This window comes from Aquarana catesbeiana, linkage group LG09, assembly GCF_042186555.1.
Source record: "Aquarana catesbeiana isolate 2022-GZ linkage group LG09, ASM4218655v1, whole genome shotgun sequence".
In the NCBI taxonomy this organism is placed as follows: Eukaryota; Metazoa; Chordata; class Amphibia; order Anura; family Ranidae; genus Aquarana; species Aquarana catesbeiana.
In genome coordinates this window covers 60,654,170-60,675,974 of record NC_133332.1, presented here as the reverse complement: position 1 = coordinate 60,675,974, position 21,805 = coordinate 60,654,170, and the positions used below count along the sequence as shown (strand labels likewise).

The 21,805-nt window shown below is 41.7% G+C and overlaps 1 protein-coding gene across 2 annotated transcripts in view; it reads left to right on the top strand.

Annotated features, from left to right (window-relative positions):
- Positions 1–21,805, top strand: part of LOC141107714 (cytochrome P450 2A13-like) — a 50,832-nt gene that overhangs the window by 16,339 nt on the left and 12,688 nt on the right. Inside the window, exons 3-5 of one of the 2 annotated variants that reach the window (XM_073598634.1) lie at positions 12,004–12,157; positions 15,440–15,596; positions 20,817–20,993. In XM_073598634.1, coding sequence (XP_073454735.1) covers positions 12,004–12,157; positions 15,440–15,596; positions 20,817–20,993 — 488 coding nt within the window. Of the gene's footprint in view, positions 1–12,003; positions 12,158–15,435; positions 15,597–20,816; positions 20,994–21,805 lie in introns of both variants that reach the window. The other variant, XM_073598635.1, reaches the window with a different exon arrangement.

The window sequence follows — 21,805 nt, the reverse complement described above, 5'->3', positions numbered from 1 at the left end:
AGTATTGTATTTGAAGGGACTCGGGGAGTGCTAAAAGTCCGCAGGTTAGGGGGCGCAAATTACTTGCCTTGCCCGGGTGCTGACAACCCACGCTACACCACTGTGGTTTGGATAGTGGACATAAGTTCCTTCCAGTTGCGACCCAAGAGATCCCCTATCCTCAAACCAAAGAAAAAATAGGGGTGGAACAAACATCAAAGAAAAAACAAAAAAAGAACACAAAAATACCTTTGACCCAAGAAATAAATCTGCGTCAAAAGAAACAGGGAATGAAGCCTCCTTATAGGGGAGAAAAAACAATCCCTGAGATTCAGTTTCAAAAATATCTATATGTGGGGTCCATGCCAAGCCTCATGAGTCCAAGAAGAGGATTTTAGGTGTATTATCCACCCACTGAATTTAGAAATTAATTAGGCTCATACGGACTGGCATGTTATTGCCATCATCCCTTGGTATACAAAACAGTTGAGACCTCAAATATAGGTATTATAAAGGCAATATAAACAAAGAGAAAAAATTATATAAAAAATATACAGTTTATTGATACACAAAAAGAAAATCCTAAAAAACAGCAATCCTGTGGACAAAACCAAAGGTAATTAAAATTGGATACATAAATACACATCAGTATGACAGTAGAAAGTGGCAAATTTCAACTACAGATTCAACAAAGAGAACATAATAGAACATCACTCAATGTGGTAAGTAGTAGAAGAAGAGTCCAGCGCGTTTCGAAAAAGTGCATATAATTTCTTTATCAGGGACAAAAAAACACTTTCTGAAAATACAGAGTGTGATATCAATACATAAAATGAAGGCATACTCAAAACATTGTATAGCATATACATAACGCTTATTGAAAAACACTTACATGTCAGAATATTGATCCTGGAAAGGAAAGCTCCTCCATCTTAGACACTACAATGAAGTCAGTATAAGTCCTCCACCACATTAAGGGGCCCAGGAGTAGAACACTCAACAAGGATGTCAAATGCCAAAAGACTTCATCATTTCATATCCCAAACCCCCCAAAAAATTCAGGGGGAATGGGAAAAGGGCCTATAACAAAACATAAAATAAGAAAATAAAAAATGACTTGTATCAATGTAAATTCCTGTCTTCTGTCAGGAATTATGTAGGGTAGGGACCATCTTGAACAAACATATGGGGGTTTTTCCTTTGTTTAATTACTATTTTTACTATTCTCTCTTTGCATATAGTTGATATTCCCTCGCTGACTTTTTACATCGGGGGTGCCCCATAATACTATATGCAATTTGAAATGCTACATGTGTTGTATATATTTATCTAACATTGTCTATTATGTTGTGTTTTTTAGGACTGGGATCCTCCTCCATCTGGGCATCTACTTTCAGTTGTCACCACCGCATTCCCAGCACACGTAGGCCCCCATGTAGTTTATATGGGGACCTTCTCTGGGTGACCCATAGTAGCAGCATTTTATGCCACTCCTTGGACCTATCTCAGGGGGTTTGATTAGTGTGTTTTAGTTTTCCCTGGGGTTCAGGCACCTCACCAGATGTGCATTGCTCGGGTATTTTTTGGTTTCCTGTCCCCGGACACAGCCTATGTTGGGTCCTCCCCGTTTTGTGGCTCGGAGGTTGCCTGATGTTCAGGCTTATAGGCCTGACCTATAGGTCTTTGCCGGCTCTGGGATGGATTGCACCTCCTGTCTAGTGAGGGGTGTTTCTGTGCTAAGTCTTGAGTATTAGTGTCCGGAAGCTAGTTGTTAGGTAAGTTGGACAGGGTATAATCCCCAATCATCATTAAATTTAATAGGTATGATGCCCGGCGGGTGTAGAGAGGCGACGCTTTGTACATCTTGCAGCATGTATGCATTCCTTGATCATCCGATCGAGGGTGAATACTGCTGTGCAAAATGTAAGCACATTGTTTCCCTGGAAGCCCAGGTTCTGAATCTGGGGAAGCAACTGACAGCACTGAGAAGTCCCTCCATACTAAAGGAGAGCCAGGAATGTACACGGCAGGTGCCGGCAGGGGCCAGCACAGAGGCAGGTGGAGACAAAGAGGTGCAGGCACTAGCAAAGAGTAGATGGGTGACAGTCAGGAAGGGTAGAGGGGGAAGTGCCAGGGAGGCCGATCCAGGACTGGAGCATCCCAATAAGTACGCTCCATTGAGTGACATTGGTGAAACCAGTCAGGGACCAGCACTGCTGGAGCTGAGGGACTCTCCTAGCTGCCAGGGGAAGAACTCCTCCAGTGAGAGTGGGGGGGGGAAGCGAAGGGAAAGGAAAGACAGATTCTGGTGGTAGGGGACTTAATTCTTAGAAGGACAGAGAGGGCAATCTGTAACAAAGACCTGAAGCGCTGAATATTATGTTGTCTACCGGGCGCTCGGGTTCGGCACATCACGGATCTGGTGGACAGATTACTGGGAGGGGCTGGGGAAGACCCAGCTGTCATGGTGCACGTTGGCACCAATGACAAAGTCAGAGGCAGATGGAGTGTCCTAAAGAACAATTTTAGGGACTTAGGAGCTAAATTGAGGAAAAGGACCTCCAAGGTAGTTTTCTCAGGAATACTACCGGTAAATCGAGCCACACCACAAAGGCAGAGGGAGATTAGGGAAGTAAACAAGTGGCTGATGAGCTGGTGTAGTAAGGAGGGGTTTGGGTTCCTGGAGGACTGGGCCGACTTCTCAGTCGATAACCGGTACTATAGAAGGGACGGACTTCACCTAAATGAGGAGGGTGCAGATCAGCTGGAAATGAAGATGGCCAAAATGTTAGGGGGGGTTTTAAACTAGGTGATGGGGGGGAGGGTCCAGAGGTAGAGATAGTCAGCATGGAACATATTCCAGAGAGCAATATTGGGGCATTAGTGGTAGGTTGACCAAAGCACAAAAACCCAAGGTAAGTATAGTAGCAAGTCCTAGTTGCAATCTCGGAACACCCAATACGAGGACAATAAGCGACCGGTCTAAACTATGTGGCATGTTCACCAATGCCAGGAGCATGGCGGACAAGATGGGTGAAATAGAGATACTGTTGTATGAGGAGGATTTGGATTTTGTGGTTATTTCAGAGACCTGGTTCAACAGCTCTCATGATTGGCTGGCAAACATTCAAAGGTATACCCTTTACCGCAAGGATAGAGAGGGTAAAGAAGGAGGAGGGGTATGCCTATATATCAAGAATAATGTACAAGTGAATGTGAGAGATGACATCACTAAGGGAGCTAGGGAGGAGGTGGAATCCTTATGGGTAGAGCTCCAAAGGGATGAAGCTAAGGGGAAAATAATACTGGGAGTATGCTATAGGCCCCCGAACCTGAGAGAGGAAGTGGAGACAGATCTCCTATCACAATTTGGATTAGCAGAAAGGATGGGAAGTGTTATCATAATGGGGGATTTTAATTATCCAGACATAGACTGGGCGGAGGGAACCGCGCATTCATTTAAGGCTCGCCAGTTCCTTAATGTCTTGCAGGACAATTTTATGGGTCAGATGGTAGACGCAACAACTAGAAATAAAGCATTACTGGATCTACTGCTTACCAACAATACAGACCTGATCACGGATGTGGAAATACGGGGCAATTTAGGTAACAGCAATCACAGGTCAATTAGTTTCAGTATAAATCACACAAATAGGAAACATAAAGGGAATACAAAGAAACTGAATTTCAAAAGAGCCAACTTCCCTAAACTACAAACCTTGCTAAAAGGCATAAATTGGGATAAAATATTAGGAACAAAGAACACGGAGGAGAGATGGGTTTGCTTTAAGAGCATATTAAATAAGGGTATTAGCCAATGCATCCCATTGGGTAATAAATTTAAAAGAGCAAACAAAAGTCCTGGATGGCTTAACTCCAATGTAAAAATGCATATAAAAGCAAAGGACAAGGCCTTCAAAAAATACAAGGTTGAGGGATCATCATCAGCATTCAGACTTTATAAAGAATGCAACAAGAAATGTAAGGGTGCAATTAGGATGGCTAAGATAGAACATGAAAAACACATAGGGGAGGAGAGCTATAAAAAATTCCCAAGAAATTCTTTAAGTATGTAAACAGTAAAGGAGGGAGGACAGACAATATTGGCCCCATAAAGAATGAGGAAGGACATCTGGTTACAAAGGATGGGGAGATGGCAAAGGTATTGAATTTATTCTTCTCTAGAGAATCGGGGGGCTTCGGTAACGAAAACTGCAGTGTTTATCCTCATGACACATCACAGGAAGCATCTCCATGGTTAACAGAGGACAGAATTAAAATTAGACTTGAGAAACTTAACATTAATAAATCACCGGGACCAGAAGGCTTGCATCCGAGGGTACTTAGGGAACTCAGTCAAGTGATTGCCAGACCGTTGTTCCTAATTTTTACAGTCTACTGACTGGAATGGTACCAGCTGATTGGAGAAAAGCCAATGTAGCACCAATATTTAAAAAGGGCCCAAAATACATTCCTGGGAATTACAGACCAGTTAGCCTAACATCAATATTATGTAAACTCTTGGAGGGGATGATAAGGGGTTATATACAAGATTTTAGTAATGAGAACGGTATCATTAGCAGAAATCAGCATGGATTCATGAAGAATCGTTCTTGTCAAACCAATCTACTAACCTTCTATGAGGAGGTGAGTTGCCAGCTAGATAAAGGAAGGCCTGTAGACGTGGTGTATCTGGATTTTGCAAAAACATTTGACACAGTTCCCCATAAATGTTTACTTTACAAAATAAGGTCCGTTGGCTTGGACCATAGGGTGAGTACATGGATTGAAAACTGGCTACAAGGGTGAGTTCAGAGGGTGGTGATAAATGGGGAGTACTCAGAATGGTCAGGGGTGGGTACTGGGGTCCCCCAGGGTTATGTGCTGGGACCAATCCTGTTTAATTTGTTCATAAATGACCTGGAGGATGGGGTAAACAGTTCAATCTCTGTATTTTATCAGACGATACTAAGCTAAGCAGGTCAATAACTTCTCCGCAGGATGTGGAAACCTTGCAAAAAGATCTGAACAAATTAATGGGGTGGGCAACTACATGGCAAATGAGGTTCAATGTAGAAAAATGTAAAATAATGCATTTGGGTGACAAAAATATGAATGCAATCTATACACTGGGGGGGAGAACCTCTGGGGGAATCTAGGATGGAAAAGGACCTGGGGTCCTAGTAGATGAGGCTAGCAATGGCATGCAATGCCAAGCTGCTGCTAACAAAGCAAACAGAATATTGGCATGCATTAAAAAGGGGATCAACTCCAGAGATAAAACAATAATTCTCTCGCTCTACAAGACTCTGGTCCGGCCGCACCTAGAGTATGCTGTCCAGTTCTGGGCACCAGTCCTCAGGAAGGATGTACTGGAAATGGAGCGTGTACAAAGAAGGGCAACAAAGCTAATAAAGGGTCTGGAGAATCTTAGTTATGAGGAAAGGTTGAGAGCACTGAACTTATTCTCTCTGGAGAAGAGACGCTTGATTTCAATATACAAATACCGTACTGGTGACCTCACAATAGGAATAAAACTTTTTCGCAGAAGAGTGTTTAACAAGCCTCATGGTCACTCATTAAAATTAGAAGAAAAGAGGTTTAACCTTAAACTACGTAGAGGGTTCTTTACTGTAAGAGCGGCAAGGATGTGGAATTTCCTTCCACAGGTGGTGCTCTCAGCGGGTAGCATCGGTAGTTTCAAGAAACTATTAGACAGGCACCTGAATGACCGCAACATACAGGGATATACAATGTAATACTGACACATAATCACACACATAGTTTGGACTTGATGGACTTGTGTCTTTTTTCAACCTCACCGACTATGTAACTATGTAACTATGTTTCAGCCCGGCACAGGTCTACATTCGTGGGGGGGAGGGATTGCGTTGTGGTCACATGTGTGTCCGCGTGGTGGTCCTCCCCTTCCAGCAGTGATCGGCCGTTTGGCCACGTGACCATCTCACCTTGGGCATGGGCTGCCTCCTCCGCTCGGTGAGCGTCGGCGGCGGCGGCATGGTGATGCCTGACGTTTGGTGGCGTCTTCGCCGTGGTTACGGTGCCGCTGTCTTTCTTCCGGCAGAGTAGCTCACCATCGCTTGAGGCTATTTCCGGGCCTTGGGCAACCGCACATATTCATGCCAGCTTTTCCATCTAGTCCCAGCCGACCACCGTAGGTAGTGACGCAGCGGCTTTGGTCCGCATGATGCCACGTTTTGGCGCCCTTTTTGGCCACTTCAGGGGCTATTTAAGGAAGACACCGGGAGCCCTGGGGATGTCAGCTGTGGGTCATGGAATAATAAACAAGGAGATTGTTGTTTATACTCTTAGGAGGACTTACTATTTGCTGGACCAGAGCCGGTGGTGGCGTGGATACTCCAGAGTAGAGCACCCCTATTTTTGTGCTCTATGTAAGTCCTGCTTATAGTTGATTTTTGTATTTTATTTTCTAGTTTTTTTTTTTTTTAATAAACAGGTCACACACCAGTCTGACTTGTTTATTTACTTTGATACAAGTCATTTTTTATTTTTTTATTTTATTTTATTTTTTGTTAGGGCCTTTTCCCATTCCCCCTGAATTTTTTCAGGGGTTTGGGATGTAAAATGATGGAGCCTTTTGGGATTTGACGTCCTTGTTGAGTGTTCTACTCTTGGACCCCTTAATGCGGTGGAGGACTTATACTGACTTCATTGTAGTGTCTAAGATGGAGGAGCTTTCCTTTCTAGGATCAATATTCTGACATGTAAGCGTTATGTATATGCTATACAATGTTTTGAGTATGCCTGCATTTCATGTATTGATATCATACTCTGTATTTTCAGATAGTGTTTTTTTGTCCCTGATGAAGAATTTATATGCACTTTTTTGAAATGCGTCGGACTCTTCTACTACTTACCACATTGAGTGATGTTCTATTATGTTCTCTTTGAATCTGTAGTTGAAATTTGCCACTTTCTACTGTCATGCTGATGTGTATTTATGTATCCAATTTTCATTACCTTTGGCTTTATCCATAGGATTGCTGTTTTTTAGGATTTTATTTTTGTGTATCAATAAACTAAACAGCTTTACAAACTTCTGAAGGTGACAAATTTACATACTTCAGTGTTTCACCTTCAAACTGACGGGTTAGTTGAAAGATTTAACAAAATATTAAAACCTATATTAAGGAAGGTAGTCGATAAAGATGAAAAAATTTTGGATTGTCTACTACCTTATTTAATGCTTGCTATCAGAGAAGTTCCTCAATAATCCACAGGGTTCTCTTCTTTTGAGCTACTATATGGGAGGCACCCACGGGGGTTATTGGACATTGCCAGAGAAACATGGGAGAGTAAGAGTTCCCCACATAGAAGTGTGATTGAACATGTAGCACAAATGCAAGACAAAATTGTGCAAGTGATGCCTAAAATAAAGGAACATTTGACTCAAGCCCAGTTGTCTCAGCAGAGGATTTACAATTGTGGGGCCCAGATCTGCTCTTTTTTACGGGGTGATAGGGTGTTAGTCCCTAGTAAATTCCTTGCCAAATGGCAGGGCCCCTATGAAGCATTGGAAAAAATAGATGACGTGAATTACAAAATTAGCCAACCAGGAAGATGGAAACCTGAGCATATAAATTTGATAAAAACATGGAAGCATAGGAGATCCTTGGTCACGGAGACTGCCCTACTTCTTGCTTCACCTAACTTGCTAATCCCTGAGGTCGGGATAGTAGAGATTGTCAAAAGCTCAGCAACAGGAAGCTAGAGAATTTGTGCTCTGCAGTAAAGAAAATGTTTCAGAATTGCCATTTGGGGTGTCTGGGATTGAACATGACATTATTACCCCACCAGGGGAAGGGTCCAGTTGAAACTCTATGGAATTACAGAAGCCAGGCGAGAGGCAACTTGCCAGGAAGTAAAAAAAAATGCTTGAACTGGGGGTTATAGAGGAGTCAAATAGTGATTGGTCAAGTCCTACTGTGTTAGTGACCAAACCAGGTGGAAGTTGGTGATATTCTAATGACTTTCACCACTTGAATAAGATCACTAAGTTTGACACCTATCCCATGTCACACATGGACAAATTGATTGATCGAAAAAAAGGGGGTTGGTCAGATCAAGTCAAAAGGCCAGCGTATTGAATAACATCAGTATTCAGTACATTAGCAATACCCTCACCCTGTGTGAGTGGCACCTTTTCCTTTTGTCTTGAACTTAATAAACCTCAGCATAGGGAGCCTCACAGAGTTTGGGGCTACCATCGGAATGTCAGCGAAATTGGGATCAGCTCCGATCCCCACTAAATCTGAGGGGGGGGGATTTAGCATGAGTACAAGTTGCTTACATAGCATTAGAGCAGTAGAAATTCAGCTAGTGTTGAGTTCGGTCTGAGAAATCCTTCAGGGATCTGCACTGCATTCCAAAAATGATAAAAGTGGTGCCATGGGTAGTACCAGAGGGGTATGTGGCAGACGTCTGGGGTTGTCCTGTTGCTATTAAACCAAATTCATTGATCGCCTAAGGACAGCCCAGTATATGACGACATTGGACCTGACCAAAGGGTAGACCAAATGGCAGATTCTTCTCTAGGAAAAAACTGCATTTGCAACTTCAGAGGGATCTTTCCAGTATTGGAGGATGCCTTTTGGGTTGCAGAATGCCACATCGAGCCTATGCTGCTGCATTCCTAGATGTCATAATCATCCATAGTGAGGATTGGGACTCACATTTATCAAAGGTTCAGGCCGTGTTAGAGTCTATCTGAAAAGCCAATCCAAAAAATGTACCATTGGGCTAGAGAAGGCCAAGTATCTGGGGTATACCATTGGGTGAGGTATGATAAAGCCCCAGAGAAAAATGTATACCCGGGAAAGAGTGCAACAATTAATACTTAACCATTTGAGGCACCATCCCTTAGGGATATATTGCAACCAATCATATAATAATGGGCCTCTAATTTGTGCCTTGAAAAGGTGAACCACAGAATTAAAAAGTTAACAAATCTTTATTCCATCCTATTAAAAGCATCACCAATGTGGTGATCATTTAAAACCAATATAAAGTTATTTGCAAATGTTACCGATCCCTCTTCCCAGAGCCTTCTTTGATCATCTGCATGTTATACGATTTTATTTGGAACGCAAGCAAACCTAGAATAGCTTTACGAATACTACAACGCCTGAAGCGGGAGGGGGGCCTGGGAATCCCCGACATAAAACGATACTATCGAGCCACAGTCCTTCAGAGGATATTTAACTGGCTTTTCCACACACACTCGAAACTTTGGGTCACCCTAGAGAAGTCCCTGGCAGGTAGGAACCTGGCTTATGCACCGTGGCTCCCCCGAGGATATAGGGGGCTTTCTGAGACGACCTCCCCACTGACGACTAAGGTGCTGTCGGTCTGGGAAAGGATTAATCCATTGCTGAAATAAGCCCCACCTGTGTCCCCGCTGGCACCACTGGGTGGGTACCAGTGGTTCCCCCCAGGCGAACAGATGGCCTTTTTTGAGCCGTGGGTGGATGATGGGAATGCTAGTTGTGGTAAATTTATGAAAGACGGCAAGCTCCTGAGATACGAAGACCTACCAGTGGGGCGCAAAGGCCCACAACTCAACTTTTGGAGATACAGACAGCTACACCATTTTTTCGAGAAACATAGCCACACAATTAGGGACCCCTCCACCCCCACCCCATATGAATGCCTCTTCACCAATGAGGAGCCTGTCCCTCATATGGTGTCAGAACTGTATCAACTTCTAGGTTCTGCCGCTCCCCGACCTAAACCCACCTACATCCGGTGGTGGGAAAACGACTTAGGGCAGAAATTCACAGAAATGCAACAAAATAATTTATTTTACCTAACCCACTCATCCTCTATAGACTCCCAAACTCAGGTAACAAACTTTAAGATGTCTCGCTGGTACCGGGTACCAGCAGACTTAGCCCGTATATATCCAGCTGTATCAGAACAATGCTGGCAAGGCTGTGGTCACCGAGGTACACTTATTCACATATGGTGGGAGTGCCCTCTAATCAAACCCTTCTGGGAAGATATACGAGACCAAATAAAAAATATAACAGGGACGAAGGTTCCTTTCTCTCCAAAGCATTTTCTACTGCATGTACCCCCAACTTCACTTTGCCAATATAAAAAAAAATGTGCTGCCTCACCTGCTAAATGCAGCAAGGCGCCTACGCCCAACTCACTGGAAAAGATCCAGTATTCCTACCCGAGAACAGTGGATTCATGGGGTAAATGCGGTGAGAGAAGCCGAGGACTGGATAGCAACCTGCCGAGGTTCTTGGGAACGGTGCTCCATGATCTGGGCACCCTGGAATGAATTTGTTTCCGATCCTAACTGGGTACCCTCCAGCCTAGATACTGCCCTACTAGAGCTGGCAGACCCTTCTCTCACAACCCGTAGAACAATGAGACCCTAGCGGGCAGAGACCTAACATCCTGACGATTTATAAAAACAGAGTTCAGACATGTGGAGGAAATGAACCTGGCATGGTGCACTCGATGTAGACATAGACGAACCTTCCTTCTGAATCATAGGTACGCTTAGATTGCTCCCTCACCTAACCCCCCCTTCCCCCCCTTCCCCGTCTTCCATTTCTTTTCTTTTGTCTTTCTTCTATACTCTCCAAAAATGGAACGTTTTATTGCCATATTGCTGCCGGTTGGGAAAGTAAATGATCTGCAGTCAGTAGACATAATCACACAAAGCCTCTATACTCATGAGATAGGCCCCTGATGTTAAAGGGACACTGGCAGTCCCGTTAGATGTACACGCCACTATTTTTCTGGTGGCGCCGGCCTGTGGGGGGTAGGGAGTAGTTTGATGGAGGCCTCAGGGCCCCCCCCCCCCTGCCCCGGTCGCATGCTGGGGGACCGCATACTCAAACTTCTTGGTGGGTGATCAACCTCCCGGCTCATTGCTCGTGATGTACTATACATGACACGACAGGCTAACACTTTACTAATATCCCACGTCTTCACAGCTATCTTAGACTCTGTAATCCCTGTACCTCGATAATAATCCCCCAACCGGTATGCACCATTGAGTTATTCTACATGAAACCAGATAATTTTACTATTGTGATATGTATTTCTGTTCAACCAGTTTAACTGAATTAGTTGTATGTAAGAGACCCTGCGAGGTCAGAATTCATACTTTTCTAAAGACCGTTGGACATGTCTTGTTATGTGTTTTCTTTTATAAAATAAAATACTGATTATTAAAAAGAAAACCAATATACAGCACTTATCATTGTAGAGGTCATTACATCAGACAATTGTCATGTGACAAGCATAGAAGCAAGTTGATGTCGAGGTTGATGTATTTCGCAGGATTCCCTGCTTCCTCAGGAACAAAGTGACCTCAATTGATCAATCTTGATCAACCAACATATTTTTGCAGAATGACCACAGAATGAAATTGTGATTTGATAGAGACCAAACATGCTAATTTTCCACTCTTCCTTCTGCAGGGCTTCCAGGACAGATCAGAGAGATTCTGGTCGGTTAACACTGGCAGAGAGAATCATTCTGATCCATCCCAGAAGCCCTGCAGATAGAAGAGGGAACAGAGCAGGAACTTCAAATCCCAGACTGCTACACTGACTGTGTGGGCACTGACAGCTTATCACCCATGGAGGGCCTGGGAGGGTGTAAGGTGCTAGTTCATCTTTTCATATATATATATATATATATATATATATATATATATATATATATATATATATATATATATATATATATATATATATATATATATATATATATATATATATATATATATATATATTTTTTTTTGTTTTTTTTTTTTTTGTTTTAAGTGAACTAACATTATCAGTATATTTTCATATTGTAGGAAGAACCCCATGGTAAGACATGACACAAGTTCCATGCTGATAATATCCCTGGTGGGATTCATGCAATACAGAAGGAATCAATAGGTCTTTCTTTAAAATGTTTGAGTTTTAAGGGGTCTGTAAGAGCAATATGTATAAAACTTTTCACTTTTTTTAGGGATCGTCATGAGCAATGGAGAAAGGTGGAAGACATTGCGTCGATTTTCCCTGAAAACACTGAGAAATTTTGGGATGGGGAAGAAGAGTGTGGAAGAAAGGATCCAGGAGGAAGCTCTGTGTCTCAGGGACGGATTTATGAACACTAAAGGCAGGTGGAGATAATGCTGACTTAGCACTATGGTGACTCCAAACCCACTTTTACATGGAATTACCCAGCCTATTATTAGAAAACTATTCAATTTCTAACACCAATTCCATAGGTCCCTACTGCTAGACTGGTGTGACAGTATGATCAGATATGCCAATGACTGCCTGCATTATTTCTCCTGGCACTTGATGTTTTATAAAAAGAAAAGTCTGAGCATTGAGGGGGCTGTAATATGGCCTTCTATGATGCCACTGGAATTTCAGAACGGACCTCTGCTGTGCTCCTTTGTGATGTGATGAGTGCAATGCATCTCCTGATGTAAACAAAAGGCAGGAAAATGATCAAATTGCTCCTAATGTACAAGAGGGTGGGGAAGTGTTTAGGCTGTATAATCTTAAAGGACCTTTTGGAAAAAGCATTCTCATTTCCTAACTCACATTTAACTACTTGAAATAGAATTCCACACATAGGCGTGCGCAGGGGGTGTGCCAGGTGTGCCTGGACACACCCTAATCACCCTGTGCGGTGCCAATTGCCCCTTCTTTCCCCAGGCTTCCCCCCATGTTTTTCCCCTTCTGCAGTACTGCTGGCTTCCTTCCTCTCCTCTCCCCTCTGCTACTGCAGGGATGTTTCAGGATGGAGAACGGGGGAAATGGCTAGTCAATATGTCATTCACCAGCTCCTTACTTTTCTAAATGAATATAGTGAACACACATACTCACGGTGTTCATTCATAAATGAAGCATAGTAAACTGTTTTTACTATGCTTCAGTTTGCGAATGAACAGGAAGCTGCTCAGCACAGAGCACTTCCCATTCATTCACTGTTCAGTGCAGCTGAGGCTGCAGAGAAAGGCACGTGTATTTGAGATTTGGTGTGCACACCGTAATGCAATAGGCGGCGCACACCTATGACTCCACAGAAGCATATAGTATGTTAGCTATTCCTGGAAAACATATTGGTTAACAAAGTACTGTATATTACTAAACAATTTCAAACAACAATTTCTTCTGTGCTATAGTTTATCTTTAAAACTAAATGTCATCCTTAAATTCAGTCTTACATAGTTGTACAAGCTCCTCTCCTGTACTGAAATTGCCTATTCTGATTTCACTGCACACTGTCAAGCTGTATCAAGTTAAATAGAGCCCACTTCATTTACTGGCTGGAGGACAAGTTATCATTTTCCTTTCCAGCATTAATGTCCCTGCCTGCCCCTTTATTTAATTGGATTTCAGTTCTTTTATCATGATTCCAGAATAACATGGCTAGGATCAGTGATTTTAGTAATGCTTAAATCTAAACATTAAAAATGGAAAACTCCATTAAATAACATGTCTGGGGGATACCCTGACCCTGCCTGTGAAGTATGTAAACAAAGTGGATAGGGATTTCATTCATCTATACCAGACCATTATCTTAGCTGAGGGTCTGGTATAGATGTTAATGGGGGATCCATACACACAAAAAAATACAGCATGGGGTTCTTCCTTATTCATACAACATCCTTCAGGTCTGGTATCAATATTAAGGTGCAAACGCACTCAAAGTAAGATTAAAAAAAAGTGTGGGTTCCCCAAAAAGCTCATATCAGACCCTTGTCCAATCATGAAGCCTGGCAGGTCAGAAAAGCAGGGGCAAGTGTGCACACCCCTGCCGAACCATACCAGGCCACATGCCCTCAACATGGGGGGACCCACCTTGCAAAGACCTAGTCCACATGTTGAATGACAACCCTGGCCTAGTGGTTTTGGGAGTCTGTGCATGGGGAGCTTATCTGAATCTGGAAGCCCTATTTAGCAACAAGGGGGTAGCTCATCCCCAGATTATTGAATAAGGCGTACATTCATAAAATAAATGTAAACAGTAAAAGAAAAACACCTACGTCTTTTTGACAAATTCTTCAATAAAAAAAAAAATCACAAAAAGACCCATGATGTACATTCACCATCAATCACATTGTCCAGTAATGTATAGTAGAGCCATGTCAATCACGATACCTGACCCTGGCTGACCTGCTATAGAAAAAAGCACCGCTCGCTGAAGCATATCTTGTCTTGTTGATTCGCTCTCACTGAATGACAGATCTGGTGGCTGACAGCTCATAAATACAAAGGGGTAGGGTGATCTCCCAGGTGAATTAATTGACAAAATATAGAGATGGATATATTTGGTCAATGACGTCACTGGTCTATACCTTATGCAGCGCACACACGGGCAGACTTTTCGACCGGACTGGTCTGACGGTCTATCCGACGGACTTTCAGCGGACTTCTGATGGACTTTCTGAACAAACGGACTTGCCTACACATGATCACACCAAAGTCCGACGGATTTGTATGTGATGACGTAGGATCGGACTAAAATAAGGAAGTTGATAGCCAGTAGCCAATAGCTGCCCTAGCGTTGGTTTTCGTCCGTCGGACTAGCATACAGACGAGCGGACTTTTCGATAGGAACTGGGTCCGGCGGAGTTCCGACGTAAAGATTTGAAACATGTTCCAAATCTAAAGTCCGTCAGATTTTCGACCGAAAAAGTCCGCTGCAGGTCCAATGAAGCCCACGCATGGTCGAATTGTCCGCTGAACTCAGTCCATCGGACCAGTCCGGTCGAAAAATCCGCTCATGTGTAAGTGGCATAAAACTTTTATGTGTCTAATGCCGCGTACACACGGTCGGACTTTACGGCAGACTTTGCCCGGCAGACTTTTCGACGGACTTTACGACGGATTTTCTGAATGAACGGACTTGCCTACACACAATCCACCAAAGTCCGTTGAATTCGTACGTGATGACGTACGACCGGACTAAAACAAAGAAGTTCATAGCCAGTAGCCAATAGCTGCCCTAGCGTGGCTTTTTGTCCGTCGAACTAGCATACAGACGAGCAGACTTTTCGACCGGACTCGATTTTGACGGATTGATTTAAAACATGTTTCAAATCTAAGTCCAACTTTTGAGAAAACAAAGTCCGCTGGAGCCCACACACGATCGAATTGTCTGACGAAATCCAGTCCGCCGGGCAAAGTCTGACGTAAAGTCCGCTCGTGTGTACGCAGCATTAGTGATATATGTTCGGGTGTTTGTCTGAATGCCGAAAGAGCCAAAGTTCAGTTCGAGCTTGTGTTCGAATGAACCTTCAACTCATCTCTTATGCCAGACTAATCTGTAATGTTTTAGTATTTTTCACCAAGGTCCTAATAGATTTGAAATGGTTTTCTAAATTATAGATACTGAGGTTGGGGATAATAGAACTGATTGATTCTGCTTGCGTAATAACAGATAGAACAATAAACCCAATTCATCTGCTAAGATTGTCTATCTCCAATATCATCTGCTCCATTGTTTTTGGAGAGAGATTCGACTATGAAGACAAGAAGTTCATGACCCTTCTGAAACTTATTGAAGAAGTTGTAACTCTGCTGAATTCACGATTGGGCCAGGTAAATATTTATATTGTGTATGATTGTAGGTGTATACACACTATACATGTTTTATATTGATATATATATACAGTGCCTTGAAAAAGTATTCATACCCCTTGAAATTTTCCACATTTTGTCATGTTACAACCAAAAACGTAAATGTATTTTATTTGGAATTTATATAATAGACCATCACAAAGTGGCACACAATTGTGAAGTGGAAGGAAAATGATAAATGGTTTTCAATTTTTTTACAACTAAATATCTGAAAATTGTGGCATGCAATTGTATTCAGCACCCTTAAGGCCCCATTCACACTAGCGCGTTTTTTGATGCATTTTGCATTTTGCAGAAATGCACGGGAATTTTTTAACATGGGTTCCTATGGAACATGTTCACATCAATGCTTTTTTGTATCTCTGCGTTTTTGGAAAGGGTCGGGGACTTTTTTTCATGCAAAAAGCAGCGTTTTGCATGTAATGGTTTTCAATGGACAAGCATCAAAAACGCAAGTGCAGCGTTTTTGCAGCGTTTTTGATGCGTTTTTGGTGCGTTTTTGCCTTTTTTTATTTTTTATTTTTTTGTAATTTTTTTGTAAGACTGTAAAAAAAAAATGAAAAAAAAAAAAAAAAAAAAAAACGCAAAACGCAAATCGTGGCAAAAACGCGGCAAAAACGCCGCAAAAACGCGGCAAAAACGCGGCAAAAACGCGGCTCAAAAACGTGGCAAGCATGAAAAAAAAACCTCCAAAAACGCTCAAAAGCAACATGCATAGGTGTGAATCGAGCCTTACTCTGATACCCCTAACTAAAATTTAGTGGAACCAATTGCCTTCAGAAGTCACCTAATTAGTAAATAGAGTCCACCTGTGTGTGATTTAATCGCACCATAAATACAGCTGTTATGTGAAGCCGTCAGAGGTTTGTTAGAGAACTTTAGTGAACAAACAGCATCACAAAGGCCAAGGAACACACCAGACAGGTCAGGGATAAAGTTGTGGAGAAGTTTAAAGCAGGGTTAGGTTATAAAAAAATATCCCAAGCTTTGAACATCTCACGGAGCACTGTTCAATCCATCATCTGAAAACAGAAAGAGTATGGCACAACTGTAAACCTACCAAGTCACGGTCGTCCACCTAAACTGACAGGCTGGGCAAGGAGAGCATTAATCAGAGAAGCAGCCAAGAGGCTCATGGTAACTCTGGACGAGTTGCAGAGATCCACAGCTCAGGTGGGAGAATCTATCCACAGTCATGCACTCCACAAATCTGGTCTTTATGGAAGAGTGGCTAGAAAAAAGCCATTGTTGAAAGAAAGCCATAAGAAGTTATGTTTTAAGTTTGCGAGAAGCCATGTGGGGGACACAGTAAATATGTGGAAGAAGGTGCTCTGGTCAGATAAGACCAAAATTGAACTTTTTGGCCCAAAAGCAAAACGCTGTGTGGCGGAAAACTAACACTGCACATCACCCTTAACACACCATCCCCACTCTGAAACATGGTGGTGGTGGCAGCATCATGTTGTGGGGATGCTTTTCTTCAGCAGGGACAGGGAAGCTGGTCAGAGTTGATGGGAAGGTGGATGGAGCCAAATACAGGGCAATCTTAGAAGAAAATCTGTTAGAGTCTGCAAAAGACTTGAAACTGGGGCGGAGGTTCACATTTCAGCAGGACAACGACCCTAAACATACAGCCAGAGCTACAATGGAATGGTTTAGATAAAAGCATATTCATGTGTTAAAATGGCCCAGTCAAAGTCCAGACCTAAATTTAATTGAGAATCTGTGGCAAGACTTGAAAATTGCTGTTCACGGACTCTCTCCATCCAATCTGACAGAGCTTGAGCTATTTTGCAGAGAAGAATGGGCAAAAATGTCACTTTGCAGATGTGCAAAGCTGGTAGAGACATATCCAAAAAGACTTGCAGCTGTAATTGCAGCAAAAGGGGGTTCTACAAAGTATTGACTCAGGGGGGCTGTATACAAATGTACACCACATTTTTCAGATATTTATTTGTAAAAAAATTTGAAAACCATTTATCATTTTCCTTCCACTTCACAATTATGTGCCACTTTGTATTGGTCTATCACAGTGATATGCAATTAGCGGACCTCCAGCTGTTGCAAAACTACAAGTCCCATCATGCCTCTGCCTCTGGGTGTCATGCTTGTGGCTCTCAGAATCTTGCTATGCATCATGGGACTTGTAGTTCTGCAACAGCTGGAGGTCCGCTAATTGCATATCCCTGATCTATCACATAAAATCCCAATAAAATTCATATGCATTTTTGGTTGTAACATGACAAAACATGGAAAATGTCAAGGGGTGTGAATACTTTTTTAAGGCACTGTATATTTATATATATATATTTTCTAATTGAAAGATTTACCCTTACCTCCTGTTGCAGTGACAATGGAAATATTATAGATTTCACATCATGTTCTGAGACAATGGCTACCAGAAGCAATAGAGAGGGTTTTTTTTAGGACCGTAAAACAATAGAAGATCCATTCAATCTAATAAACGGGGAAAAAAGTGTCGAGAGGAGTAAACCTGTCATATGATTTTGATAGGTGATGTGACAGGCCTCACCTTCTTTGCTGAGAAGGCGAGGCCTGTTCTCTGCGTTATGCGAGAGAGAACGGTTCATATGGCACTGCAGGCTTCACATTTCATTCATTCATTTTAAGAATGAAACTAGAGTTGCCACTTCATTCCTTCAAAACCGAACACATATGAATTACACAGGTTCTGTGGCTGATAAAGGTGGTAATTAAACTTACTTGGTGCCTTATCTGCATTAAATTAGCCTTAGAACCTGTGTAATTCATATGTGTTCGGGTTTAAAGGAATGAGGTAGCACTCCTAAATAAAACATAAACACATACAGAGTAGACTAATCATGTCATGCAGAAAACAGTATCCCCACCCTGTTTTAAAAGAGACCTGCCAAGACTTTTTTAAACTTCAGTCACACATACAAGACATTTGAGGCCCAGCACTGGTTAGAGATGTTTTTCAAATGGTGTCAGTAGGTTAGCAATCGACAGGAAACCTCTGAATTTCAGAAACGTGTTTTGGTGAAGTTCAGTACGTTTACAATGTACAGGAGATGTATTGCTCTTTATTTAACACCTCGATTAAAATGTTAAATAAATAGTTCATATATAGTGCAGCACAGCTAAATAAACATGTGGTAAATACCATTAATTATATTCCAATATACATGAAATTGAGAAATCCAGCCTCTCAAAATATAATTAAGTAATAAAAAAATTCCTTTAAATCTAAAGCAACAGTGTACAATAATATGTAAAAAATGTGCTCCACCACCAATGGTGCTCTTCTATAGTTCATTTTTTCCTCCAATCGTGCATGCACTCCCAACACCTGGTGAAAAACCTGCTCACCTCAAGCAAGAAACAATCAGGCTCATCATTATAACGTCTTCAAATCTCCTGGGGTGATCACCTCTCCTTTCTCCTGGATCTTGGTGTACTCTCACCCTCATACTAACACTCCACAAACAGACCACATGTTTAGAAAACTTTAAACTTTAGTGGGTGCTTTTAATAAAGTGATAAATGGGAAAGTACTATGTATCTGCCTTTTTGTTACATGTGGTCTGTTTGTGGAGTGTGAGTATGAGGTTAAGGCTGGCCATACACTATTCAATTTTCCTGTTCAACTTTCCTTTAGATTTACCAAAACCATATAATAGGAGGTCAAACCTAAACACTTTCAATTTGGATGCAATCAGGCAGGCCCTTGTACTACATAGTTGAAGGTAAATCTAAAGAAAATTGAACAGGAAAATTGTATGGTGTATGGCCAGCTTAAGAGTACACCAAGATCCAGGAGAAAGGAGAGGTAATCGCCCCATGAGTTTCGAGCAAGTTATGATGATGAGCCTGATTGTTTCTTGCTTGTTGTGTGGTGTTGGGAGTGCATACTGTACATGATTGTAGGAAATAAAAAACTGAGGTATAAAGGAAAACCTGAATAACTGAAGCAACCACTTGGTGTGAGTAAATATGTGGACAAAAATTTGATTCCCCTGTGAATCAACAACCCCCAAAATGGTGAAACAAATAGTGGCGCTGAACTAAATAAAATAAAATAACAGCACAATGCATCAAATAAATGATTGCAACATAATAAACATAGGTGATATATAACCTGTGATAAAATAAGTGATATATAACCTGTGACAAAGTACACCAAATGATGATAGATATCCTGATGGGTGTAAATGAGGTGAAGAAATAATCAAATATATAATTATAATAAGTGATCCAAAAAAAAAAAAGAAAAAAGGAAATATAATAAAATCCTTTAAAGTAAACAACCAAAAAGTGTAGATATGTGAACCAAGTCATAATAGAATTCCAAAATAAATAATAAGAAAAAAAGTCTTAATGTATATAGTCCGTGACGTGATATAGTGAAGACTTCCAGCTTAATAAATCTTCCACCACACCTCCATGTCCGTGATTCCCCTCCCCTTTAGAAAACAAACTCACCAGCTGTCTTTGCCTTACACTCTCGTGTTCGGCTACAGCGCATTAACCCCCACAAGTGGGGGTAAGTAATGACTTCCGACCTTCCAGCGCTAACATCCAGGGTTTTCAAAAAATGCTCTCTCCACATGTAAATAAAGAAGTGCTCTAATAGTTTGATACCGTAATAAAATTTAATGAAAATATAAAAAGCTCTTCCGCCATTGCACTCACATAATATAAAATCACATCAGGCAGAGAAAATTCCACAGCAAAATACCACAGCAAGAAAACTCCAAACGGTGTAACCAGCATGTTGCGGTCGCGGCGGACCCAAGGTGTGCAATGGTCGGTGACAACCTCACCCGTTTCTCGGAGCTGATCCCCCACTTCCTGGTGTGGCGTAGCACGTCACAGCGTCTAGCATCACACGTAGATGATTGCCGTACAGCCACGCCCCGACATGTTTTGTCACAAGGACTTAATCATCCCAATACTTTTGGTAATATAGTGTATATTGGAATATGATTAATGGTATTTACCATATGTTTATTTAGTTGCGCTTCACTATATATGTACTATTTATTTAAAGTTTATGGTGTTGTAAAATCACCGAGGAGTGTTCACCTAGCAACTGATTGAGAGTATATCTGTTATATATTTATTTGATTATATTTTATACACTTGAGATATTGGAGATCATTGGATGTTATTATATATGCAATTAAAATTTTGTTACAGCTTCTTAGTCTGTTCCCAACCTTAATGAGCCATGTCCCTGGCCCCCATCGGAAACTTTTTCAACATTTTGAAAACCTTAAAGAGTTTGTGGCACAAATGGTGGAAGCTCACAAGGAGACATTGGATGGGAATTGCATTCGTGACTTTATAGATTGCTTCCTCATAAAAATGGAAGAGGTAGGTTTGATTTCAATTCTTGGTCTAGAATCTAATGCATGTTTTAAAGAGATATTTTAGTATTTACTGTTTGGCTTGTAAGAAGTACAAAAGTGGCAACCGTATTGTAAAATATACAGTATACAGAAAGTATTCAGACCCTCTTAAATTTTTCACTCTTTGTTATATTGCAGCCATTTGCTAAAATCATTTAAACTCATTTTTTTGCCTCATTAATGTACACACAGCACCCCATATTGACAGAAAAACACAGAATTGTTGACATTTTTGCAGATTTATAAAAAAAGAAAAACTGAAATATCACATGGTTCTAAGTATTCAGACCCTTTGCTCAGTATTTAGTAGAAGCACCCTTTTGATCTAATACAGCCATGAGTCTTTCTGGGAAAGATGCAACAAGTTTTTCACACCTGGATTTGGGGATCCTCTGCCATTCCTCCTTGCAGATCCTCTCCAGTTCTGTCAGGTTGGATGGTAAACGTTGGTGGACAGCCATTTTTAGGTCTCGCCAGAGATGCTCAATTGGGCTTAAGTCAGGGCTCTGGCTGGGCCATTCAAGAACAGTCACAGAGTTGTTGTGAAGCCACTCCTTCATTATTTTAGCTGTATGCTTAGGGTCATTGTATTGTTGGAAGGTAAACCTTTGGCCCAGTCTGAGGTCCTGAGCACTCTGGAGAAGGTTTTTGCCCAGGATATCTCTGTACTTGGCCGCATTCATCTTTCCCTCGATTGCAAGCAGTCATCCTGTCCCTGCAGCTGAAAAATATCCCCACAGCATGATGCTGCCACAATCATGCTTCACTGTTGGGACT